The sequence below is a fragment of the Silurus meridionalis genome, chromosome 7, assembly GCF_014805685.1.
Source record: "Silurus meridionalis isolate SWU-2019-XX chromosome 7, ASM1480568v1, whole genome shotgun sequence".
Lineage (NCBI taxonomy): Eukaryota > Metazoa > Chordata > Actinopteri > Siluriformes > Siluridae > Silurus > Silurus meridionalis.
The window spans coordinates 10632944-10658886 of NC_060890.1; the positions used below are offsets into that span (position 1 = coordinate 10632944).

General features: G+C 37.0%; 2 protein-coding genes across 3 annotated transcripts; both read right to left on the bottom strand.

The window, feature by feature from the left end:
- Positions 1-163: 163 nt before the first annotated feature.
- On the bottom strand, positions 164-5061 carry LOC124389088 (ubiquitin carboxyl-terminal hydrolase 42-like). Its single transcript, XM_046854317.1, has 14 exons — positions 4342-5061; positions 4028-4237; positions 3832-3942; positions 3641-3740; positions 3214-3272; positions 2932-3002; positions 2652-2734; positions 2418-2526; positions 2161-2301; positions 1966-2072; positions 1712-1859; positions 1406-1609; positions 1183-1244; positions 164-1080 (listed from the first exon to the last, which is right to left on the bottom strand). Exons 1-14 carry the CDS (start codon positions 4424-4426, stop codon positions 288-290), a joined length of 2283 nt encoding a protein of 760 aa, XP_046710273.1. The 5' UTR covers positions 4427-5061; the 3' UTR covers positions 164-287.
- A 1945-nt stretch (positions 5062-7006) lies between these two features.
- LOC124389089 (eukaryotic translation initiation factor 2-alpha kinase 1-like) lies at positions 7007-25276 on the bottom strand. Of its 2 annotated transcripts, none has more exons than XM_046854318.1 (15): positions 24537-25276; positions 20793-20960; positions 20049-20185; positions 19917-19960; positions 18600-18693; positions 18430-18510; positions 18251-18347; positions 17432-17489; positions 17019-17343; positions 16828-16927; positions 14767-14873; positions 14053-14179; positions 13795-13874; positions 13408-13641; positions 7007-7356 (listed from the first exon to the last, which is right to left on the bottom strand). In XM_046854318.1, the coding sequence occupies exons 1-15, from the start codon at positions 24697-24699 to the stop codon at positions 7240-7242; spliced, it is 1932 nt and encodes a 643-aa protein (XP_046710274.1). In that variant the 5' UTR covers positions 24700-25276; the 3' UTR covers positions 7007-7239. The 2 variants fall into 2 exon arrangements, with proteins under 2 accessions (XP_046710274.1, XP_046710275.1); XM_046854319.1 differs by lacking the exon at positions 24537-25276 and adding an exon at positions 23060-23174.
- Between the last annotated feature and the right edge of the window lie 667 nt (positions 25277-25943).

The window sequence follows — 25943 nt, forward strand, 5'->3', positions numbered from 1 at the left end:
TTGCTTATTATTTTGGCATTGGACCACCCTGAAGTCTATTCATCTTCAAAAGTGCAGCCATAGAGCATGGCAAAAAAAGCCTTTAACCCTTAAAAATATCAAGCATTCTTGCAGCAAAAAATATACTGTATATATTTTATAGAATAAAGCACCTTAACAATAATTGGGAAAATAAAAAGGGCATTTATTTTGCCCTCAAAACATATGTGAATAAAAATGAAGAAAAAGCATAAGATAAGATCATGAATAGATAACTATATATATAAAATATAACAACAATGCTTACACTATACTTGGGATGGTGAAGATGGTAGAATGTAGAGATTAGCAATCTTTGCTCGTTTGCTGCTCTGCTCTCCGCTGTAGTGCCACTTATCACACCGGTCTTCGCGTGCATGGCGCGAATCTGGTTCTCTATGATAGTGGCTTGAAGAGCGGTGCGAGGTCTGGTATCTCCTGTCCCACTCCCGATCCCACAAACACTCCTCTCTCCCTCTTTTGTAGTGGTAGTCTCTGTGATGGTCCGCGTATTTGTCCCAGGACTGAGCTGCCTCTTTATCTCTGGAGGAATTGCGGAAGCGTTTCCTAGGTGGGTAATACTCTTTTTCTGACTGATGGCTGTCTCCATAATGCTCTTTGTAGTTTCGACTGCTCTTTTTTTCTCCATCCTTGTCCTGATTGGTAGTCAAATATCGGTAATGCTCTTGGCGCTCAGCCGATCTTTTCCGTTTCAAAGAACTGGGTTTGCCAGACTGACACATTTTCATGTTGTCTTTGCCATTTGTTTGTTTACAGATATTTGCCATCTTGGGACTTCTTTGTGATGGAGGTTTATCATTCTTCTGCTGGGTGAGATTGTGATTGCTCACAGCAGACTCTTTTGTGGCCTTCTCTTTACTTGACGCCTCTGTTAAGGTCACCTGTGTTTTAGGCATCACCTCTGCTGGCTTAGACAATGCCTGGATGTCTGTGCCCAGTGTGGGTGCTGGGTTCGAGACACGCTGAACAAGAGGGTTGGTGAGTGGTTTAGCCCTTTCTGTACCGATTGATGGGGAAAGAAGGCCCTCTGATCTGGGACAGCTGAACAGAACATATATATGGTCAATATTTATTTAATAAATGTAATTGATCATATTTTTTGCAAGATTTGAAGAGATTGTGTGATCAGGAAAAAGTGCTTACTTTGACACACGCTGCGAATCAGAGTCAGTTATGGAAGAAGCAGAGGCAGGACTGTCTGAAGTCTAAAAATAAAATAAACAAACAAATAATATTAAGAGCCACACAAACACTCCAATGCAACACATGTTTAAGTATCAAAAAAGTAAACACGTTTCTTTTTTACTACTATTTTAATTCGAATGATAAAATGCCACTCAGATGCAGTCAAACAGAAGTTTCCTACCTTGTCAGAATGTTTGAAGCCATTGACTTTGTGATGGCCATTCACATGCCTGTGTCCTGAACCATTTGCACCTGTGTAAGACTCTGAGAGGCTGTTGGATCTCTGAGAGTCTGTTGGATTCCATTCACTAATGCCACTGCTGCTGGGCTCTAAGCCATTGTTATGTTCCTTCGAGGAGCCATTGCCATTCACATATGAATTATTCTGTAAAATAAGAAAAACAGTTACTAACACTGGATCTGAACGTTAGGATTTTCTTGTCAATATAAAGCTCTTTGTTCTTTGTTGTTGCAACTGCAACTGTACCTTTAGCATGTGAGGGAGCTGTGGGCCAATTATAGGTGAGGAGGTACAAGAATGCCCATTTAGCCTCTGTTTTACAACTGGCCGGGCAGATGAGTGGCCTGCAGTAAAACCCTTGTGGTTAAAATCTCCATTTTTTAGATGTGTTGTCCTAAAAATAAATCAAAGTACAAAATGTTTACAAACCAGGTTAAACACCAATTAAAAATGAAACATTAATGACATATTAAAAGCATAACATTATAATTATAATATACCCTTGCTTGATGTAGAACAGCAGGTATGCTTGTTGGTCCAGCACAGAACGAATATCAGTGGGAGTCACTGATGAATCGTTCATCTCATACCACTGGCCATTACTTGCCTGAAACAGAGCATCACACATTGTCGCCTTAGTCCTGTCATCGACACCTTCAGAAGGTTGAGAGTTGATCATGTGCAGTATGTCTCACCTTTACATAGCAGTAGTAGTGTCCTTCATAGCAGCTGAAGCCTGAGTGAACCAGTACAGCATACAGCCCGTAAATCTGCGGCTCTCCACGAGACTTAGACATGTAGGGCCGCAAGTCAATATACTCATTGTAGCTCACATCCTGTGCAAAGGAGAGAACACAATTCATCAAGAGATGTTTTTTTATTGTATACCTATGAAATATGTTATGTTGAACAATTTTCCTGGGCTATTAAAACATTTAGAGTAAACATCTACCTTGGAGATTTTGACTCCACTGAAGTCAAAGCGTTTCAGGGAGATGGTGAGCACGTTGGAGTTGCGGTGAATGGTTAATCTTTTGGACGCTTTAACCATTTCCTTACAACTACAGGAAGAATAAAATGTAAAAGGTATTATTTACAATAACAGGTACGGCTCAACATTAAGTTCTTGCCGTATTAAGGTCAAGTATCCTGTAAGTGTCGGCTCAGTTATGCATGTGACGCTTACCTGCTGCACCTGTATGCATTCTCCCAATCCAACTGCTCAGGCTTCACAAACTGCTCAAGAGCCTTATTAATAGATGGTGCATTCTGCAAGATAAATAAAATAAATAAAGTTAATATTAGCGTAACAATTTACATATTAGGGTCAAACAATAATTAATCATATACAACAAACCTGTGTTATTCAAGTAATAAAGCAGCCTTCTTCTATAATATAAGGTCTACAGTACAATTACAGCAGTAGTACATAAAAAATTGTATTACACACAGACACACAATGTTACCTCAATGTCCAGTGCAATATCCATATAAGGATCAAATGTATCTGATACGGCTTTACAGTTCCGACACTTTACTGTAGAAACAAGAATCATTCAATTAGACATTCAATCAACCAGATTTTCATTTACCATGTTTACAAACACTTCTACTAATAAAAATGCATAACAAAGTTCTAGTAAATCTAACAATTATCTCCATCACTTAACATTTAAAATAAAGAAAAACCAAACAACCCAAAAAAAAAAACAGGAGATAAACATACAACTGCATAAATCCCAACTCACCTCTAGACCTCAGATGTCCTCCAAATATCTGCTGGATCAGATTAGTGCCCTGTATATACCTGTCCAATCGGGAAATATGAAAGATCAGCCATGATCAGAGATTACGTAATCCATGTAAACATCACAATTGACGTTTTGAACTGATTCAGCTGGGTGTAAAATAACGTTTATTTCCAAAACAATAGGATTAATTGGCCCTACATTTTTTAATTGGTCATTGTTTTTTTAGGTCATTAGCTATTAGTCATTAAATTGGTTGTTCAATATACTATATGTCACCTCCCTAAATGTGTCAGGTTCCAGGGCAGATATACAGTCAGTAATATTACTGGTTGCCCAAATATTCAATACATCACATGACACAACTAAGCAATATAATATCAATAATATAAAATGCTGCACCAAACCGATGTTTAAACAGACTCACTTATCAGTAGACAGGCAGGACTTTTGCATAGCATCCACTGTGTACCGCAAGAACTCATGGGCATCTTCTTGATTTCCATACTGGAAATGCTCTGCAATCCCTAAAGCCAACAAAAGCAATTACATTTAGGTATGTTTAAATCCAATAAGTAACTGTGCATTATTGTAATTTAACAGAGGGCGGATGCTCACGTTTTAGTTCATGCAGCACGCCAATGGGTTTAATGACATTCCCAGAATTAGCAAACACCAGGGTAATGTGATTTTGCATCGTACACAGCATGCAAAACTCAGATTCATGACCTGTGAGGGAAAATATAGCAACAATTAAAATCACTGTATGCTAAGTACATCAAAAATGTATTTAGGAGGATATTCGAAGACTCACATGTTTTGGAATGCTCTCCTGACAACATGTAGTTGGCAAAGGGTGCAGTGTAAGAAAGACACTGAAGAGCTGAATTCAGAAAACATGTGTTGCCCAGGTTTTGAAGACCTGCTCCAATATGGTGCACTTGGGTCCATTTCATGCTGAGACGCTCTGATTGGAACAGGATCTTCTGTGGCAGATTGATGCCATCGGCACTGTTTAAGGCCACTGCACAGTAAAGCAGACGAAGCATTATTTTTTTTAGCTTTTCCTTCATACAAGACACATAACTGGATAACCTTGGAAGTTGAAGTAAACAGTTAAGTCCTTACCTTGTGTATTTGGCTTTTTAGCAGGAAATGCTTTGTTGCCTCCATAAGAAGCAACATCACAGCTGGAAGCCACACAGGTGACCATGGTCCTGGAAAGCTTAACGTTGGAAGTGTCGACACTTTAGCTGATGATGGCGTCGTTCACTTTCTCAGAGCAGACAGGAGACAGGGGACTGTGTTGAGTTCTTCAAAACGGTGTCAACTATTTTAAATCTTTATTCTGCTGAAAACAATTATTATACAGCAAACGTTAACAGTGAATAGGTTACTAAATCAGGAGTGATTTTAAGCCATGTAACACGTTTTCACATTGTACATCCTCAAGCGACCAGACAATATATTCCACCTTTAAACAAGTATTTATTTAATTATATTTTAATGTTGTTAATTGTTGTGGACATGAAGCTTAGCTGAGTTAATTAAACGGTTAACTTTCTGGTGAAAACACCAGGGAAAGAGAGCGAGAGAAAAAAAAAGATGACGACGAGTAATGGCACCACTATATGCATCGACATTTGACGTAACCATAAGAAAAAATATAAAATGCTACGTATAAAATTTACTTTGCAAGGGCTAAATACTGTAATTACAGTAAAATGCATAGACATTTGACATTAACATATTGCACATCTTTTTGACTGCTGATATTGCTGTTTTGCACCAACTCTTTTGTTTACATTTTGGTAATCACAAGGTACACTCCTGTAGTCAGTTCTCTCTTACACACACTGCACTGTGTAATATACAGTAGGTTTACTGGCAGCGCTATTTTGTGTTTTGTGTGTGTCCTACAATGTCTTGTGTTGTCTTTGCGCCTATATGGCTTGCAATGTTTGCACCAGGTTGCACACGATGCACTTTATGTAGCGAGGACACTTACTAGGCCTTGGCTCTGTGTTTTATTTTATGTAGCTTTATGTTGTTAAATGTAGCACCAGGGTTCTAGAGGAACGTTTCTCATTACGCTGTGTACTGCATCAGCTATATATGGTTGAAATGACAAAAAAAGCTTCTTGACTTGACTTAAAAAATATAACACGAAACGTGTTTATTCTTTTTGTACGATTTTAAATATTAATAAGTAATTATGTTTGGATTTTTGTGTTAACTTTAGTCTCAGAGAATCGCAGAGAAAGAGCAAGCGAGCGAACCTGGGACACCCTGATAAAAATCTCTTAAGATCCGGTCTGTCAGTGTGTGTGTGTGTGTGTGTGTGTGTGTGCGCGTGTGTGCGCACGTGACAGGATAAGATGAGCGCGGAGAGACGGAGGGATGCGCTGGAGTAAAGTAGAATGAAAGTAGGAGCAAGGCAGAGTACATGTGTGTGATTAAGAAGGAGGACAGTAGAGTGTGGTAAAGAAGTAAATGTGGTGAAGGCTAATGCACAATTTAGCGTGTACGTGAAAAAACAACACTCAAATAATACATAGACTATTTACATTGTAAGATATTATATAGTAACAGGTAATTCTCTTCACATTTCTGGTTAACTATTTTGGAGGGGGAAATGCCTTTCTGACTCAAAGCGAAGGCTTATAAATCTAGATCATCAGGTCATTTAGAAAAAAATACATTATATATAATACTCAGACAGAGAGACCGAGACCAATACACACGATTAGCGACGACCTTGAGTGCGCGTGTGCACGATCGCATAGAAGCACCTCTCAGCGGATTTACATTACGAACAAATACCGAAAAAAACTTTCCTTAAAGACTGTCCTTTTTTTAAAGATGAAATTACGGTAAAGGATGAATGTACTTGGCATAATAATTATGGAAAGCAGTATATGTTTATACCATCGGCAAACGTTACCTAGCTAGCGTCTTAGCATCGCGCTACAAAACATTTATAAAAAACAAACTTTTTCCAAAGTATCTAAACTCAGTTTTAGCACACACAAGAAACGTAGTAAAATACCATGGAAAATATTTTTTTAACTAAAAACACTCTGAAAATAAGGCTATTAAACACATACAGCTATTATTCGTCGCTCCTTACCTTACACGCTTGATCCGGAAATAACCGGAAATCTCCGAGGCAACGGGTATAACAAAGAGTACTTTACGCTCATTGGTGCTTGAGAAGGCAATTGCTCCACCAATCAGGATGCATTACATTACGTCACCAATTGGGCGGGGCTCTCAAAATTACAGTAGCTCTTTGTGTAGCATTTTTCAAAAAATGCGCGCCTGTATATAAACGCTACATCCATACATGTGTGTGTGTGTGTGTGTGTATATTTATATAGATAGATAGATAGATAGATAGATAGATAGATAGATAGATAGATAGATAGATAGATAGATAGATAGATAGTCAAATGAGCATGATTTAGGCAGGATAATACATTTCATGTATTCATTAACTTTAATGCACTTTTGCAGGGCAACCGCCAGACACCTGTTGTCACCTTTGTTAATATTTTTGGTTCGTTTACATTTTGTTTCCATGTTTATTTAAAAATTTTGCCAATTAGGTTTCATAGATTAATTAGAGCCAATGACTACATAGGCATCTGCAAAGCACAATACATGTCCTTCTATTAAAAAATAAAAATGTTTTAACCTAGTGTACAGGTAATGTGGTCACACTAGCCCTAAGCTCAGGAAGTGTAACATATGCACAACAACAATTAAAAAAAAAAAAACAATTAACCATCCATTGCAGAAATATAAATGCTTTAATATTTTAATGACAAAAGAAAAACGTGAAACTGTGCCCAGAAATCTATGTGGTCTGAGTCTCTCTGATAACTATTCAGATGAACAGTAATGTATTTGTCTTCATAAACCCTGGCAAAGTTGACTTCATGCATAGGAACATGCCACAAAAATAAATAAAACTATACACATAATATGTCAAAGTGTCACATTGTAAAGTATCGTCAGTAGTTATTATAGTGATGCTTTCTCTGGTCCATCCTTTGTGGTTTGTAGTTCACTGATCTGTCTTCTGAGCTGACTGATTTCCTCTGCTTGCTCAGAAACCCTCTGTTGTAACTTGTAGATTACCTAGAAATTGGAGTAGACAAATATTATATGATTAATAAACATTTTATCTTAATTCTTAGCACAGTGTTAATAGCCTCCACCCCCCCCCATCTAAAATATTTTTTATATATAATTTAATATATAGTAAATGTACACCTACAAACATGGGATAATAAAAAATGACTCAATCTTTTTCCATTTAAATGATCATTGCTTAATTGTTACTGATAATTATCTTTTTTGGTGGGGATTTTGTAGAAACTAACCAACTACCACTTTACAGTTAATCTTGCCATCCCCAAAACTATTAAGTATAATTATTCTTACTATTAATCTCAACAATGCTTAAACACAATCCTGTTTTCTCTTTGCTTTCTATCCTGTAATTATGAACACAATAGAATTCTAAAATGTGCTTCATCTATGCTACAATATGGAAGAAATAACAGTTAATATCTGTTCAGTGTCAGTGCAGCAGATTAAAAAATTAGGATAGATAAACACACACACAAAATAAAACCCCCACACATACACATACATTATACACATGAAAATATCCTTACAGTCTGTCAAATCTCTTCATAAAACATTTGCATTTTAACAAGAAACTTGGTATTCATAAAAATCTAGTTTGCAGAAAAGAAACATTCATATTTTAGGGGAAATCTTGTAAATGTAGACATAAGAAGATTAAATTTTGTGATCTGTTGCATGACTTTAAATCTTATCTGACAGTCATTGCATGTTTATACATGAAATACATCATGAAGTTTAAATTGCACATCTATTTCATTTCAGGAAACCATGTAGTGTCATATTAATAACTTAAAATAAAGCAATCTGAAAACAAATCCAAACAAAATAAGTCATATCCTCAAAGCATTCAGGATTTAGCCACTAAGAATTTCACTGGACTCGTCATACTTGCCGCTAACTTGACCTTGACAAATTATTTTACAGTGATCAGTGGTGGACAGTAATGAAGTACTTGAGTAGCTCTGTTGTGTATCTGTACTTTACTAAAGTATTTTTATTTGGGGAGACTTTAACTTTAACGTCACTACATTTTAAAGTCAAATATCTTATTTTTACTAGGGATGCACCGAAATAAAAATTCTTGGCCGAAACCGAAAACCGAAACACCGAAAGAAATTATGGCAATTATTATTACCATTGCATTTATGGCTATGACTGTGTACTAACCTTACTAAAATCAAGGCATTTCAATTGCATAAATTAATATTAAAGTTTCAAAGAATGAATCAATTACAAATTATGAAAATATTTATTTATAGCACATTGCAACAATGCACAGGATAAAATAAATTAAAATTTAGTCTTAAATGTATAACTTTAATGCACTCATGTGTACATTAAATAATAATGTACAGGCCCTCTGGCCTGCTGAAAGGTTGTACAATTAAATATGTTCTTTCATAAAAACAAAGTGCATTTAGAACAAGTGCAACTGCTTAAAGATACAACAATACAACACTATCACTGGGAAACTTCCTGCCTTTTCAAAAACGTCCACCACAGATGGAGTGCGCATGCTCAGAGAGGTTTTGCTTTTCTGTGCGTTTGCTTTCCTCTGATATTCAGCATAGCGATCGGATTTCTGGATTTCAAATTAAACCCGACGTGGAGAAAGTTTTTGCAGACGAAATTTCGGCATTACATGTTTTGCACATCGCTATCCGTGGGTCTTTCTCAGATATACTGAAATACGTCCACACCGCAGACATGTTGTTTTAGACATGCACGTGCAGGCAGCGGTTTCTGTTTGCGTCATCACAACAAACTGTTTCGGTGATCAAAGTCTTTCTGCCGAAAACTTTTATTAAAATATTCGGTGCATCCCTTATTTTTACTTTTGCTTTTTCTTTTTATTTATGAGTGGATAAAAACTGGTCAAACTAGCAGCAAGTCACCAATCAGGGTAGAGCATGAACTTCATCTTCTGTTTATTTATATAGCATGTTTAACTGCAACTTCTTTGCACAAAGTGCTTTACAGCAACATTAAAATTAATGTACGCACATCAAACAGTTCACACATAGAAAACAAACACAAATACAGGTTCCCAATTCACTATATCCTGAATTTAAAAGCACAACTAAAATGAAGCATCTTCAAGTGAGACCTAAAGCCCTCCATAGAAGAACCTGGCAAATATAAAGTGGGAGTGCATTCCACAGTTTAGTACCTACTACGGCAAAAGCACAATCCCCTTTTGATTTCTTAAGGCTGTGGAACAGCCAACAGTGCATGATTGATCTTAGTTACCTACCCGCTTAGTAAGACCCTACAAGATTTCCAATGTAATTTCACTGAATTAATCTGTTTATCGGAACTCAAAGATGAATCAATTATAACGCAGAGATTTCACACCTTTTTTTAATGGTAATTTCTAAGGGGGCAAAAGCATTGGCTATCTTCTCTTTCATCTTCAGAGGACTAAATATAGTGATCTCAGACTTTTTATCATTGTGCGGAAGAAAATTATTATTATTATAATTATTATAATTATTATACAGCCAAGCCTGAACCTCCCCTAAACAATGTAAGAACTGCTTATTTCCAGCCTTCAGCGGTAGATACATGTGTGTGTCATTTGCATACATGTGATAAAAAAAAACATTGTGGCGTCGGCAAATAGATCCTATGGGACACACGTATAAGGAAAACAAAATAGGGCTCTAAATAGAGCTTCGAGGAAGACTATATTTTAATGGAACCAAAGAGAATAAAACATTCACAAATTAACAGAGAATGTTAAGATATGAGTGGAACCAATGCAAAGCTGATCCCCTAAAACCCACCGCACACTCCAACCGTTTTAATAGAATTGGATGGTCCATCTTGTCAAATGCGTCACTAAGATCTAACATAATTAAAACAGCAGCCATCCCAGAATCAACCGCTAATAATAAATCATTTAAATCTTTTACCAGAGTGGTCTCTGTACTATGACCAGCTCTGAAACCAGACTGGAATTGAACCAGGAGATCAGTCTCTTGCTAAAAAATGAGTCATTTGAGTTAAAACTACCTTTCTAACAATTTAGACAAAAATGGTAGTTTAGAAATGGGCCGGAAAATGTTCAACTCTGTAGCCTCAAGACCAGTTTTTTTATTTAAAGGAGAAACCACTGCATGTTTAAAACAAGATGAAACATCACCTTCTGAGAAAGAACTATTCACAATAGCTACCGTAATTTCCGGACTAAAAAGCGCACCCATATATAAGCCGCACCCACTGAATTTAGCAAAAAAAAAAAAGTTTTTTTCAACATAAATAAGCCGCACCTGTCTATAAGCTGCAGTGTCTACACTGAAACTAATGAACTTTACACAGGCTTTAACGAAAGACACTAAATGCAATATGTTGCGCTTCTATTGGGAGCATAGCGGTATTTTGGGAATAGCCTGCCAGTGCATTCTTTCAGGTATTACTGCGTGTGTGTGATTATGTTCTTATTATTTTATGATGCTCATTTCTAAGTTTCTTTGACTAACCCATAACGCTGTTGCCAAGAAATTAAACCTGGAAACCTGTCTGTGCTTATATGATTTCTGTTGCAACTGGAGTTTTAGTGAGCTATCCCTTGACCCAGACTCAACGCGTTACAACGGCTTGTATCTAAACAGTAGCCTTCCAAGTAAGTCATTGTTCACCGTCTTCCTCCTTCCTTTCACAACTACAGTGGTACCTTGACCTACTCGTGCATTAATGTACGAGTTTTCCGAGGTACGAGCGGTCACTCTGTCGATTTTTTTTTGCTTTGTTACGCAAGCAAATAATTGAGGTACGAGCTCGAGACGCCGCTGCTGATGGCGAAGCGAAGCCAGAAAGCGAACATTGTGACGAAAAATAAGATAAGCAAAGAAGAAAAAGTAAAAATTTTAAAGTTTAGGGATACGTAGTGTACAGGAGTGATAGTAAAAAACGAGTTTTCCCTCCGCCTTCGCTTATCGCCTCTACCCCCTCCACCCACACACACACACCCACCCCCAAAGCCGGCGTTTTCGTTAGCTCAAGTCGTCTCATCTCCAAGGAAAATACACTGAATGAAACCTTATTATATCTTCACATACTCTTTCTATTATGTTTTTATACAAGATTTGTTATTTAGAAATGTATTTTCCAATTTAATAACATGAAACATAAAAACGGGGTGTCATTTTGAGAGCTGGAACGGATTAATGCCATTTTAAGTATTTTCAATATGGAAAACTGATTTGATGTGCGAGCAAATTGAGATACGAACTCTTCCACGGAACGAATTAAACTCGTAGGACAAGGTACCACTGTATTTCACTGGGGAGTTTATCTTTTGTCATCGTCTCCCGATGCCATGCAGCTCAGAACACAGGTGAAGTGCGTTTCCGTTCCGAAATTTCAGTGGTCTAATGTTATGTCGCTCAGTTTTTTGGCTTGTAGTTTATGAAACCGGGAAAAACCCAGGAAAAATCCATAAATTAGCCGCTTCGTTGTTTAAGCCGCGGGGTTCAAAACGTGGGAAAAAGTAGCGGCTTATAGTCCGAAAAATAGGGTAATATACTCAGGCCCATGGTTTCAAACAGATCTTTTAAAAACCATGGAGGAACTGCATCCAGTAGAGTAAAAGATGATTTCATGTGCTAAATTAAGTCCACTAAACCCAAAAAGAAAACATTATATTATTTGGGATAAAAGCTGGCAGACTAAAAATAAACATAACAAATCTGTGGTCATATATACAATTGTCCACTAAGGCTCTATGGACAGTCCCATAGATAAAACAGGATCAAGAGTATGACCATGCCTGTGGGTAGCATCACATACTGACTGTGTTAGGTTAAAAGAGTTCACAAGGTCAGAAAACTGCTTAACAAAAGGTTTCGATGGACAGCATACATGGATGTTAAAGTCACCAATGATTAAAAGATTATCAGTGGGCAACACAAAAAAGGAAAGAAATTCTGAGAACTTCAGGATGAAATGCTTATCCATTTTAGATGGGTGATAAATTAGTGTGCATAAAACTTGAATTGTAGCTCAAAACATGTAAATTTCTCCACTGTTCGTAAACTACATTTAAATCTCTTCTTGAAGAGTGTAGCTACACCACATCACGACAAACGTTTTATTTCCTACTGACCTCACATTCAACAGTGCAGCTTTAACCGTAATGAGATCCAGGGACTGTGGTTGCACTAACGCCGGGTACTTTTATCTCCTTCAGGTGACAATAACCCATCCACCCATTTTGAGTGTTGCTCAAGGTTTACCGGTAGGAGCCACATTCGAAGGAGCAGATAATTTGCGCGGAGTTCGATTACATTCCTCGCTAACCTTCCACCCTGCTTTCCTAATCTTTTATGCCACCTCTTCTAAAAGAGCATGCCGCAGTGCAGACGAGATAACTCTGGCGGTAAGGACATCACAAGCTTAGCGGAGATAAGCCATGGCCACAAAAAACACCCTGACAATCCACACATTTTACTGAGGTTTGAATGTCCAAAAGTGTTGATCGGTCGTACCTCAACTACACAGCTAAAAACAGAACTAAGAAAAAAAGACATAACCCGTATAACAACACAAACATTAAAGAAAAAACAAGAACATAGCAGCTTGCCCTGCAACATGCTGGTGACAAACTTTTTAATTAGATCTGATACATGGGGCCTTATTTGCACATTGTTTTTGATTAGCTGAAAAGAAGGTTTTGGGTTCCTGATAATTTTTGTAGATATCAATCAGTGTTTGACTTATAAATATCATTCTATTAATAGATTGGGTTAGGGTTAATAGGAATGATAATAGGAACATTATAACCATAGTAATTCATAGTACTTTGGATACTTAAGTATATTTGAGGGCAAATACTTTTGTACTTTTACTCAAGTGAAAGTTTAAAGTGATTAATTGGGGTAATATTTTACAGTGTATCTCTTCTATAACTCAAGCACATGCTTTGTGCACTTCGTTTACCACTGACACTGGTGAGGCAAACTGCAATAAAACACTGTCAGATTGAAAATGAATAGCCTATGTGCCAAATTTAAATGTACGTCATGTCACATGTACTTGGTCTTTGTTGTTAAAGAGATCACTTTGCAGTAGCTGGGATGCATTTGGTCGCTTTGAGGGGTCCAGGCTGGTCAGCAGCTTTATTTTTTTGGTCAGGACTGGCCAGGTCTTATACAGGTCATCTGGAACCATTCCCTTCCTCAGGTCTCTGAGTGTTTGCACACGTTCCATCTCAGTCCCAAATGACTGGAACAACTCGACAGCAATCACTCCGACACTATACATATCTGACTGCAAACACAAAGGAAAGATACTTTGAGACAAGCTCAGAAAAAAATCACTCGAACTTTGTGTATATTATCAGGTAATTCAATTAGCTGCTCTATATAACTGTTCATACTACTGTTCTATTTTAGTTTATAAATACTGAGTAGATTTAATTACCTTTGAGTCATAATGAGAGCCCTGTAGCTGTTCTGGAGAAGCATAAACAAAAGTGCCCACTCCTGTAGTGTGAGAGGACACTGAAAAACAACATATTTCCAAACTCAGGCTTTGATACAAAAGTTGAAATGCATCCAACAACATAATACTAACTACTACAGGATCTATAGATAAATAGGCTTGCATAGTTTAATAATATAGTGTAGCATGATGGTGTAATGTGGGCCTTTGTCAACATCCTGGAATCATAAATCTCACCTGCGTTTCCACATATGTGAGAACTGGGACACTCTTCGTTTTCATTCATCACAATATCCGTACAAGCCAAGCCAAAGTCACCTATTTTTACAAGGCACTCATGGCCATGCAGGAAAATGTTCCTTGGCTATAAGAAAAAGCAATACACATTTCAAGACAATGTTTTTTGCTGCACAAGCACAAGTTTTCTTGAAAGACTAAATATCGAAACACTTTTGCTAAGTTTAGCAAGTTCTCTACCAGCGAGGTCGCTTGCAGAGCTCTTTCATTTCTAAACACCAACATAGAACACATCAAATAATTATCAAATCTGTACAGGACGTCTGCCCAAATATAATAGAAAAGGCAAGGATCATCATCTTTATTAAACACCTTGAGATTGAAGCAAAGATTAATTAACCTTTTTTATTACGTTAAATAAATGTAGTCTGTAGTGGTTTTTCCTGAATATATAGAAATCTATTACATCGTTTAAAAGATTTCAAAGATAAAACATGATTACAGATTCTGTTTCTGTTCTGATAAGAAGTTAATTCTCAAGCTTTTATCTATGGTTCATACACAACATGTAGCAATACATGCACAAATCAGTCAGAACACTACATGAGAGAAACATTCCCTTTTAATGTCACACCCCATTTCTTAATCACACAGCAACCAGTTTTATTGATTATTTAAATTTAAATTTATTTGAAGAAATTTGTACAATTCCACCTTAAGGTCTCTGTGCATAATTCCACGGGAGTGAATGTACTCGACCCCTTCAAGTATTCGTTTTAAGATGTCAAATGCTTGTCGAGAGTCAAATGACTGTAAGGAACCTGCAAAAAAAAGAAACTGTAACCAGCGTGCATTTATATTCACAGAGACTGATGTTGTATATGTATGTATGGGTGCATATAGGTAAATTAGAAGATCATTAAAAGGTTTTATTTTAGTAAAAAAAAAAAAAGCTTGTATATTAGACACTAATATAAGACACTAAAAAACGTCCATGGTCGAATCATAGCTGTGTCTTATTTACTCTACAATAATGTACACTCCAATGAATACTAATGAATATGCACATATGGAGAACAACATCAGCGCAGATTATAATGAGATGTTAATGTAATAATTACATCATTGACATAATTATAATAATTTAAGGAAACACTTGAACTACTTTAAATAGGCCAGGGCAAACATGTATGGTTAAAATTTAGATTTTGTCACACTATTAAAGAGGTAAGGGGAAAAAAAGCTTGTATATTATGTAGATCCATCACACACAGACTGATATATTTCTAATGTTTATTTATTGAATTTTGATGATTATGGCTTACAGCTAATGAAAACCCAAAATTCAGTATCTAAGAAAATTAGAATATTGTGAAAAAGTTCAATATTGGAGACTTGTGGTGTCACACTCTAATCAGCTAATTAAATCCAAATACCTGCAAAGGTTTCCTGAGCCTTTAAATGGCAACTCAGTCTGTTACAGGCTACACAATCATGAGGGAAGACTGCTGACTTGACTGTTGTCCAGACGATCATTGACACCCTGCACATGGAGGGTAAGACAGAAAAGGTCATCGCTAAAGAAGCTGCTGTTCACAGAGCACTGCATCCAAGCACATTAATGGAAAGTTGAATTAAAGGTAATGTGGTAGAAAAAGGTGAAACGAAGTCCTTTCAAGAATTTGGGGAGATTCACAAAGAGTGGACTGCAGCTGGAGTCAGTGCTTCAAGAGCCACCACGCACAGACATATCCATGGGTTACAACTGACGCATTTCTTGTGCCAAGCCACTCCTGAACCAGAGACAACGTCAGAGGTGTCTTACCTGAGAAAAGAACAAAAAGGACTGGGCTGTTGCTCAGTGGGTCAAAGTTGTCTTTTCAGATGAAAGAAAATTTAGCATTTCATTTAAAAATCAAGGTCCCAGAGTCTGGAGGAACAGGGGAGAGGCACAGAATACAAGTTGCTTGAGGTCCAGTGTAAAGTTTGCACAGTCAATGATGGTTTGGGGAGTCATGTCATCTGCTGGTGTTGGTCCTCTGTGTTTTATCAGGTCCAAGGTCAGCACAACCGTCTACCAGGAAGTTTTAGATCGCTTCATGCTTCCCTCTGCTGACCAGCTTTATGGAGATGCTGATTTCATTTTCCAACAGGACCTGCCCACGCTGCCAAAAGTACTAATACCTGGTTTAAGGGCCATGGTACCCATGTGCTTAATTGGCCAGCAAACTCGCCTGACCTAACCCCATGGAGAATCTATGGGGTATTGTAAAGAGGAAGATATGAGACACCAACACAACAACATAGAAGAGCTGAACCTGGGCTTCCATAACAAGTCAGCAGCGTCAGAGACTGATCGCCTCCTTGCCATGCTGCATTGCTGCAGTAATTCATGCAAAGGGAGCTCCGACTGAGTATTGAGTTCTGTACATGTTCATACTTTTCAGTAGTCCAACATTTCTGTGTTAAAAACATTTATTCATTTATTTTTCAAGTAATATTCAAATTTTCTGGGATCCTGAATTTTGGGTTTTCATTAGCTGTAAACCATAATCATCAAAATAAAAATAAAAAAAACTTAAAATATATCGGTCTGTGTGTGATGAATCTATATAATATACAAGTTTCACTTTTTGTATTGAATTACTACAAATAAATTAACTTTTGAATCATATTCTAATTTATTGAGATGCACCTGTATATGTGCAGGGACATGACCACCATCAGTAATACAGAGCAAGTAGAATATGCCAGTAAATAAAGCATTAAATGTACCTGTTGACAGATCTAGTGTAGCATTCCGTTCCTGAATCCAGTCTTTTAATGAACGCTCACACAGCTGCATTTGGATGTAAAGCATTAAATGGTACTGAACCTGTAGAATGGACAAACATACATGAATAAATGAAAGCATTACTCAATACATTTTCCCCCCAGCATTGCTTAGAAGTTGATAAAGGGCATACATCCTTTGAATGGTTTTCAGCACACAGCTGACTGCTCATATCAGCATACGACTCGTCTGACACTGTTGAACTTTCCCATTGAAGTGCAGGACAGGTCTCCCCTACAGCGGGAGGCTCTTCCAGGAACGTACACGGCACAAAGTTCTGTGAAAAGCCTGCTCTTTTTTTGGACACAACCTGACAGCTCTGCTCTTTTGTTATCGGAGAGCTTAAAATATTATTTGAGCTATTTTTAAGCACGTTTGTAGGTGGTCCTTTTTTGTCTGTTGAACAGTTAGAGTTTTCAAAAACGATGAAGGATCCACTGGTGCTCTCCTCAGCAAGTCTGTAAAAAAAAAAAAACCTCAATGAATTACACTGTGGTAGGCATGATTATCTGCTCTATTTAAAAAAAAAAAAAGGAATTATCCAACCTTTCTGTCTGTGATGATGAGTCAGAAGCCGGTATAGCAGGCAGAGAGGTAGGTGAATCTGGAAGCAATTCATTATTAGTAAATACACAACAGTAAGTTCTAGTTTAGTAGTTATGCATATAATGCCTATATTATTTATAACCACCCTGGGCCATTTCATTGAGTGAATCACTCTGCTTGTCTGCGTTTACCATGTAAAATTCCACTTTCTAGTTCAAAAACATTTATTAGAGTACAATTAGAAACATCAGTGATATGAAAGTCATTGGTGATGTTTCTAAAATATCAATGCTAGAAAGCATCTTTAATTGGCATGTACTAAACAGCATGATGTAGCAACATAAAAAAGCTATCTTTGTGTATAGCAAGTAGCTTCTTCGAGATTTGTATCCAAAAGAAACAGAACATTGGTCATATTGTGTCTTAAATGATTCTACCATTGTCACGACTATGAGTGCTTTAGACACTAATAAATGTCCATGGCCGAATCACAGCTGTGTCTTATTTACTCTACAATAATGTACACTCTAATGAATGCTAATGAATATGCACATATGGAGAACAACATCAGTGCAGATTATAATCAGATGTTAATAATGTAATAATTACATCATTTACATAATTATAATAATTTGAGGAAACACTTGAACTACTTTAAATAGGCCAGGGCAAACATGTATGGTTAAAATTTAGATTTTGTCACACTATTCAAGAGGTAAGGGAAAGTGACAGATGAGCAAAGAAGTCAGAAATAAAGGTTTCTTTCCTTACAAGAGGAAAGTAAGACAGGTAAGATAAAAGTTAATGTAAGTGATTTACTATTCACTGGAGGCTGCACATGCTCCATCCATGCAGTGTGATATCCAACAATGTTCAGATGCTGAAGACTGGACAAAACTTTGACCTCCCTTAAGACCTACAACAAATCATTTATACAATTTTACATTTCGACACATTGTCATACAAAATCACCTGTTTACATCAGGACATCGGCCTACCTTCATACAGTCATACTTCGTCACATTCTTGATCAGGATCTTTTTCACAGCGTAGTCCTGTCCATCCAACTTGTTTTTCACCTAAATAAAGAGTTAAATATATCACTAAAGTGTTAAAAAATTAGTAAATTAAATTTGAAAGCAAAATACAGTGTCATAGATTACCACACCTTAAAGACTTTTCCGTATGTTCCTCTGCCTAGCGGTGAGATTTCATCAAATTCACTGAGGTAGCGAGAGGTTTGGAAAAGACCATCTTTTGTTCTAAAATATAAAGAATACTAAAAGATCTACAGAATAGGCATATAAAGTAAAACCGTCTACAGTTCTAATCACTTCTGTATATTGTGTATTCGTGTTACAAAACTGCATGTAATTGTAGATTCATGTTAAACAATAATAATACAAATGACAAAATTATTGGTACACCGGACTTTTTTTTTTTTTTTTTTTTTGCCACATGTGGTTTGAGGCACACAATTGTGTTGGTTGAAGTAAATTTACATTTTCCCTTCACTTGCACTAGCAGGCCAAAAACTGTTCTAGAATCCGCTGTGCTCCTGTGCACAACGTTAGCTCCATGAAGATTTTATAAGGTTTTATATGGGATGAGTGAAAGATCTGGAGCAGCCTGCTATAGAGCTCTGACCTCAACTCTATTAAACACCTCTGGGATTAATTGGTGTGCTGACTGCACCTCAGGCCTCCTCACCCTACATCAGATCCTATCACTCTTGTGGATGAATAAGCACAAATCTCCACAATCAGACTCCAAAATCTAGTGGAACATCTTCCCCAACTTTTAAAAATAGTCCTATTGCACAGCAGTACAGCGCTTCCAGCATTCCTGCTACTTTTGGAACATATCATGAAAGTCTTCTTTTCTAATCGTGTCAGGCGTATTTGCGCTGGATCTCTGAAATGTGTCAAAACCCTGACCTTTGTGCCAGATCTTCATCTTCGGAAAGAAGGCAAAGTCCGCAGGAGACAAATCTGGCGAGTATGGAGGTTGCGGAAGTCATGTTGTTTCCGGTGAAGAGAGCTCGGTGACAAATTGTGCACGTGGTCAGAATAACAGAAGTGATAACGCATGTGGTAGAATAGCACCATTTGCACAGCTCCTGATTTACACAGGAAGATGTCTTTCTTCACACTGACTTATGAATGTCGGTGCTCTCTGTGACTGCGTGCAGCCTTGTGCTGGCATCTCTTAGCGTGTCACAAACTAGTCTTAAAATGTTGTGATACCTAGTAGCATTGTCTAAAGTCTGAAATAATGAGAGGCCTTTAAATAAGTATTATTTGTCATATATACATTACAGTATAGTGGGATCTTTCTTCACATATCCCAGCTTGTTAGGAAACAGGCCAGAGTGTGTTGTCTATCGTGTTATATCATAGCTGACTCATGATACATCATACAGCAACCTTCCAACCAGTAACTCATAGCCTGAACCACTGAGCTACCACTTCCCTAATCTTCTCACCTTTGCACAGGGTTCTGGGCATCACCATTAAGGTACATTTGATCCTGTAAAAAAAAAAAAAAAAAGTGAAAGTTCTTACTTTATCTCTAGGAAAATGTAATCAGTTATTGCTGTTAAGGTTACTGTGTTTACATGAGGAAAGAGGGATGAGCTGGCTGCATGCAGGAGCTTAGCAAAGGCCCGGCTGTGCTGCAGTCTCACTGTGCTGAATTCATCACTGATAGCCAGTGGAGAGAGGAGATTCATTGTTGACAGTCGCTGACCAATCACTAAAACACACCCAAAAAAATTCCAACGTTAATAGACAGGCAAGAAAACAATGTAACAACATTCAGGAAAATGGCCAACAAGAAAACCTCCAGGAAGGCATATACTTTCACGTGCATATTATATTACTATTATACATGTTAAAGCTTTCATTAATAATTTAATTGCATATATAATGAAAGCTTTATCAATGCATAGAGAAAAAAATAACTGGCAGAAACAAGTTCTGGAAATCGGCATAGCAGGAATGTTTTGTTTTAATAAAACACCCTGGCAGATCACGAAAATGAAAAGAAAAATGGAAATAAAATAAAAATGAAAAGTATTTATTCTTTCTGTGCAGTCCAGTAATGTTCCATGGCCTGGTGGTTGAAAACATGTAGGTTAAAACATAGTCAGTTACCCAAGCTGTTCCCACACAAGCATCTTTAATTAAACTTACTTGTCTCATCTTCATATAATTAACTACAAGGCCACTTTCTTCTATAACCATTTTTCTGGAGCTGACTATGAACCCTGATCAATTGTGATTCCACAAACAAGTTAAATAAATGAATCAAATAACTCTTAGTGTAGCAACACTGCAGTTGTTTGTGTTGATGACCTTACCCTTAAACAACATGCGAGACTGGGCAGGGTCACTCTTGTACATAAAGCACAAGTGTTCGAGCAGAGACCCCAGCAGCAGGTGGTTTGGGATGGCAGAGGCAAACGCCTGAATGGACAGATATGGTCTTCCTGCCATCAACCCCTCACAGTTATTATCCGAGTCAGACGCTGGGTTAATACAAAAAAGGAGAAGTAAACAGGATGTGTTAAATCATGTGGATATAAAGATGAGGGGTATGTCCCCAAAAAAAAAAAAAAAAAAAAAAAGAAGAAGAAGTGCCTTGATGATTAAAGACATTTTATATATATATATATATATATATATATATATATATATATATATATATATATATATATATATATATATATATATATATAAGGATGCACCGAATAGACCGAAAAACTTTGATCACCGAAAAAACACGGCCGAAACAGTTTGTTGTGATGACGCAAACAGAAACCACGCCCTGCACGTGCTTGTCTGAAGCAACATGTCTGCGGTTTGGACGTATTTTAGTATATCTGATAAAGACCCACGGATAGCGATTTACAAAACGAAATATCAAGAGGGGGTGCATCTGCAAAGACTTTCTCCACATTGGGTTTAATTTATCACCTGAAATCCAAACATCCTGAACACTATGCTGAATATGAGAGAAACACGGCACAGAAAAGCAAAACCCCTCCGAGCATGAGCACTCCTGCTGTTTTGGAAAGGCAAGGAAGTTTCCCAGTGATATTGTTGTATTGTATCTTTAAGCAGTTGCACTTCTTCTAAATGAACTTTGTTTTTGTGAAAGAACATATTTAATTTTACAACCTTTCAGCAGGCCAGAGGGCCTGTACATTATTATTTAATGTACACAAGAGTGCATTTAAGTTAAACATTTAAGTTTGAATTTTAATTTATTTTATCCTGTGCATTGTTGCAATGTGCTATAAATAAATATATTCATAATTTGTAATTTATTTATTCTTTAAAACTTTCATATTAATTTATGCAATTGAAATGCCTTGATTTTAGTAAGGTTAGTACACGGTCATGGCCATAAATGCAATGGTAATAATAATTGGCATCATTTCTTTCGGTGTTTCGGATTTCGGCCTTGCTTTCCTCTTTTTCTGGTTTTTGGTTTCGGCCAAGAATTTTTATTTCGGTGCATCCCTAATATATTATATATATATATATATATATATATATATATATATATATATATATATATATATATATATATATATATATATATATATTATATAATCACAAAATTGAGTGCACCCCTCACATTTCAGCAACCATTTTAGTATATCTTCTTAACAAATAATAGTATAGAAATTGCAGCTTTTATAACAGTATAGGTTTACTGTCTGAAAATGTCTCAACATGCAGCCATTATTGTCAAAGTGGCTGGCAACAAAAGTGAGTACACCCTAAGTAATAACAGCTGAACATCATTTAACCATTCAAAGCCGTCTTATTCATCATGTTCATGTTATTGTCTGCTTGACAGGACCATACAAATTTGTGCATCTTGTATTAGAGCAGGAGCACATTTATTCACTACGATATAAAAAGAAATTATAAATTCCAGTGGAAAAATAAGTTTTAATCACTAAACATTTGTTGAAAGTCTCAAATCAAGCACCAAAAAAATGCCATGATGCACAATTAAAACCATCCATGTTTGGGGTCCTGATGATTTTCGTAATTTAAAACACCATAATTACTTTAAAACATTTATAAGAATATTTAGTCTTTACGCTCTACGTTGAGTACGGTTTCACTAATAATAAACATACATTTGCATTAAGTCCATACCCATGTTGATTAGAGTATTAAAAACTTGAAAAGTATTAATTTAAGGTACATTTTAAACAGATAAAAATGTGTGCATAAGTGGTGATTAATTGTGAGTTAACTCATGACAATCTGGGAAACCAAATAAATTATTATTTATATATTATAAAAGTTAAAGAATTTAACGATTTATGTCTAATGATGTGTCATGAGGTGTGTGTGTAATGCAGTCAATGAATATAACTATTGAAAATATCTAGAGATCTAGGGATATCTATACCTAAAATAAAAGCGCAAGTATGAAGTTTATGAAAAGATTATGATACCATAAAAAGCCCAGTCTGTTTAAGGCCTATATATACACACAAACTATTTCTAAGAGATGTAAGAGATATCTTGACTCAGGAAAAAAAACAACCCCATTATAAATGAATACAACAGATTCACATGTGTGTAAAGACACATTTCTTACCTTCAGCAATAAATTTAGCTATTAAACCAAAAACATCATTTTGTTCTGCACCCATTCTGCCTACATTCACATTCAGTTTTTAAAAGCACACTCACTGGTGTTACATCTTCACTGCTCAGCTATAAGTAGTGCAGGGACAGACAACGCTTATCAGCATGAAACATGTTAATCCACACCTCTAGGCAGTTTCACAGCAAGATTATGAGGGGAAAACACAAAAAACACATACAAGAACCTTTAAGCAAGTTTTAAAATTGTGTAGCTGTTGTGCAAGTTATGTGTTATGAATTTAGTGCTCAATCATAAAATGCAATCTCTCATAAATAACAATCCAGAGTTTGCTGCTGTAGTTTATGTACATCTGTGTGTTTCTAAAGTGTTTTCCCAGGATGTGTTATTTTGCTTATCAGCTACTGATATAATAAACAATCCTTTAATGATATGCATCAGGTTTGTTATACAGAGGGTTAAAAAACATTTAATTTCAACATTGTTGTTTTGTGCTTTTTTTCAAAATAGCTTGAACAGCATGTTAAAACCCTGGTCTGTGATGAAATATTTGCCTGGGAGAAACCTTGTTCAACTGATGCAGCAGCGACCCTGTGTCTTTTTGCTGTGCTCAGTCTTGCCATGATGTACAGTATGTCCTCTGACATAAAACGGTCTTCCACAACCTCATCTTCGTAGCAGAGTTTGGCTATTTCTCACCCAGTTTTAAGCCTCCTACACAGATGATTCTGTTTTACTTCATGACCGTGTATCAACATACATATGAAATCGATAAGCATTAGCATATGTTTGGTATAACTGGTTATTCCTAGACCTGACTCTGATCTTAAATCCCCAACATAAGTACAATTAAATGCCAAATTGTGGTTACACCAAATATTGATTTTGTAAATTGATAAAAATTAACAATTCACATCATTTCTTCACGCCTGCCTAAACCTTTGGCATAGTACTTTATATGTGTTTCTCCAGGGGGAAAATAGTCTAGCGTATAAGTCCATACGACATCAAAAAAATAAACAATGAGACATGAGTTGTCTCTCTGTAGTATGTAATCAGTACTGTGTGCCCTGTGATGGCATGGGTAACATCTTCAGAGTTTTCCTGCCTCCCAGTTCCATTACAGACTTCCACCAGGACCCTAACCAGTGCAGTTACTAAAGATGAATAAAAATAAATAAAGTAAACACTAAGAGAACACTTTTTACAGAATGAACCCTGCAGCATGTCAGTGTCACTGCACTGTAATGCACCTCCCTGTCTATGGTGGTCTTTTAAAGCTGATGGATGGGGTTGACATTCTGAGTATGGAAAACTGATGTAATGCAGTCACTAAATGTATCCATGAAAAAAAAAAAAACAATACATTGGAATCAGCTGTTCACCTGAGTGTATGTGACATGCAATATAGTGAGAGGCACTTAAAAAAATATGGAGGCTTTAATCACGTGATCATCAGTAGACTCACTGTCAAACTGGACGTTTTCGTCCTCCTGTGTAAACTTGAACAGTCCTCCAGACTGCGTGTTCCAGGCGCTGTCCCAGTCCCTGAGGTGTGTATGAAGCAGCAGGTCCTTGGGCTTAGCCCTCACCTTACAAGCTTTATTACTAGAACCTTCTTCCTCTGCCATGGCACCACCAGCACTTTATAAACCCTTTACTTTATAAAGCATTTTTTAAGAATCAAGATTGTCCATTTTTCGATTAAGCGGTTTAACATCCCAGGAAAAAAAAGCAACTTTCAACAGCAAACTATTTTACTACAAAACCAGCCTGCTAGCAGTCACAATTCCACCACGCCGTCGATCAGGGAGCGTCTCAAAAAGTCCACACTGTTTTATAACACAATCCAAAAATCTCTCAGTACTCGATATATAGGCAGTTTATACAAACCTACTTACGATCCGATGTATAACTCTTTTTACTCATACAAGAACATTCGTTTACAACCCAAGAAAACGGTCCTCTTATACGCTAAAGCTTCCCAAACGGTTTTGAATTTGTACATAGTCCCTAAATGGTGATGATGATGAAACGTTTCTAAATGAAGTGACATACATGGAACAACTTTGCGCAGAAATTAATACTAACCATATAAGAAAAATAAATAAATACATAAATCAGACATTAAATGTCATATCTAAGCTAGGAGTGATACCGAAAAGTATTCTCAACAACAAACTTGGACACCTTCCTATAGCTTCTTATTTCGGCTGCTCCCATTGGGGGTCGCCACAGCGAATCATCCGTCTCCATACTACTCTGTCCTATACAGCTGCCTCTTTCAAACCAACTACCTGCATGTCTTTCTTCAACACATGCATAAATCTCCTGCCTGGTGGCTCCATCCTCAGCATTCTTCTTTCTATAGACCCCATGTCGCTCCTCTGCACATGTCCAAACCATCTCAATCGCACTTCTCTCACGTTGTCCCCAAAACGTCCTACATGCACTGTCCCTCTAATAAATTTATTTCTAATCCTGTCCATCCTCGTCACTCCCAATGAAAATCTCAACATCTTCAGCTCTGCTACCTCCAGCTCCACCTCCTGTCTTTTACTCAATGCCACTGTCTCTAAACCATACAACATCGCAGGTCTCACCACAGTCCTATAAACTTTCTCTTTTACTCTTGCAGATACTCTTCTATCACAAATCACTCCTGTCACTCTTCTCCACCCACTCCACCCTGCCTGCACTCTTTTCTTCACTTCTCTAACACACTCTCCATTACATTGCACTGTTGACCCCAGGTACCTGAACTCCTCCACCTTCTCCACCTCTTCTCCCTGCAACTGCACTACTCCACTCCCCTCCCTCTCATTCACACACATGTACTCTGTCTTACTCCTACTGACTTTCATTCCCCTTCTCT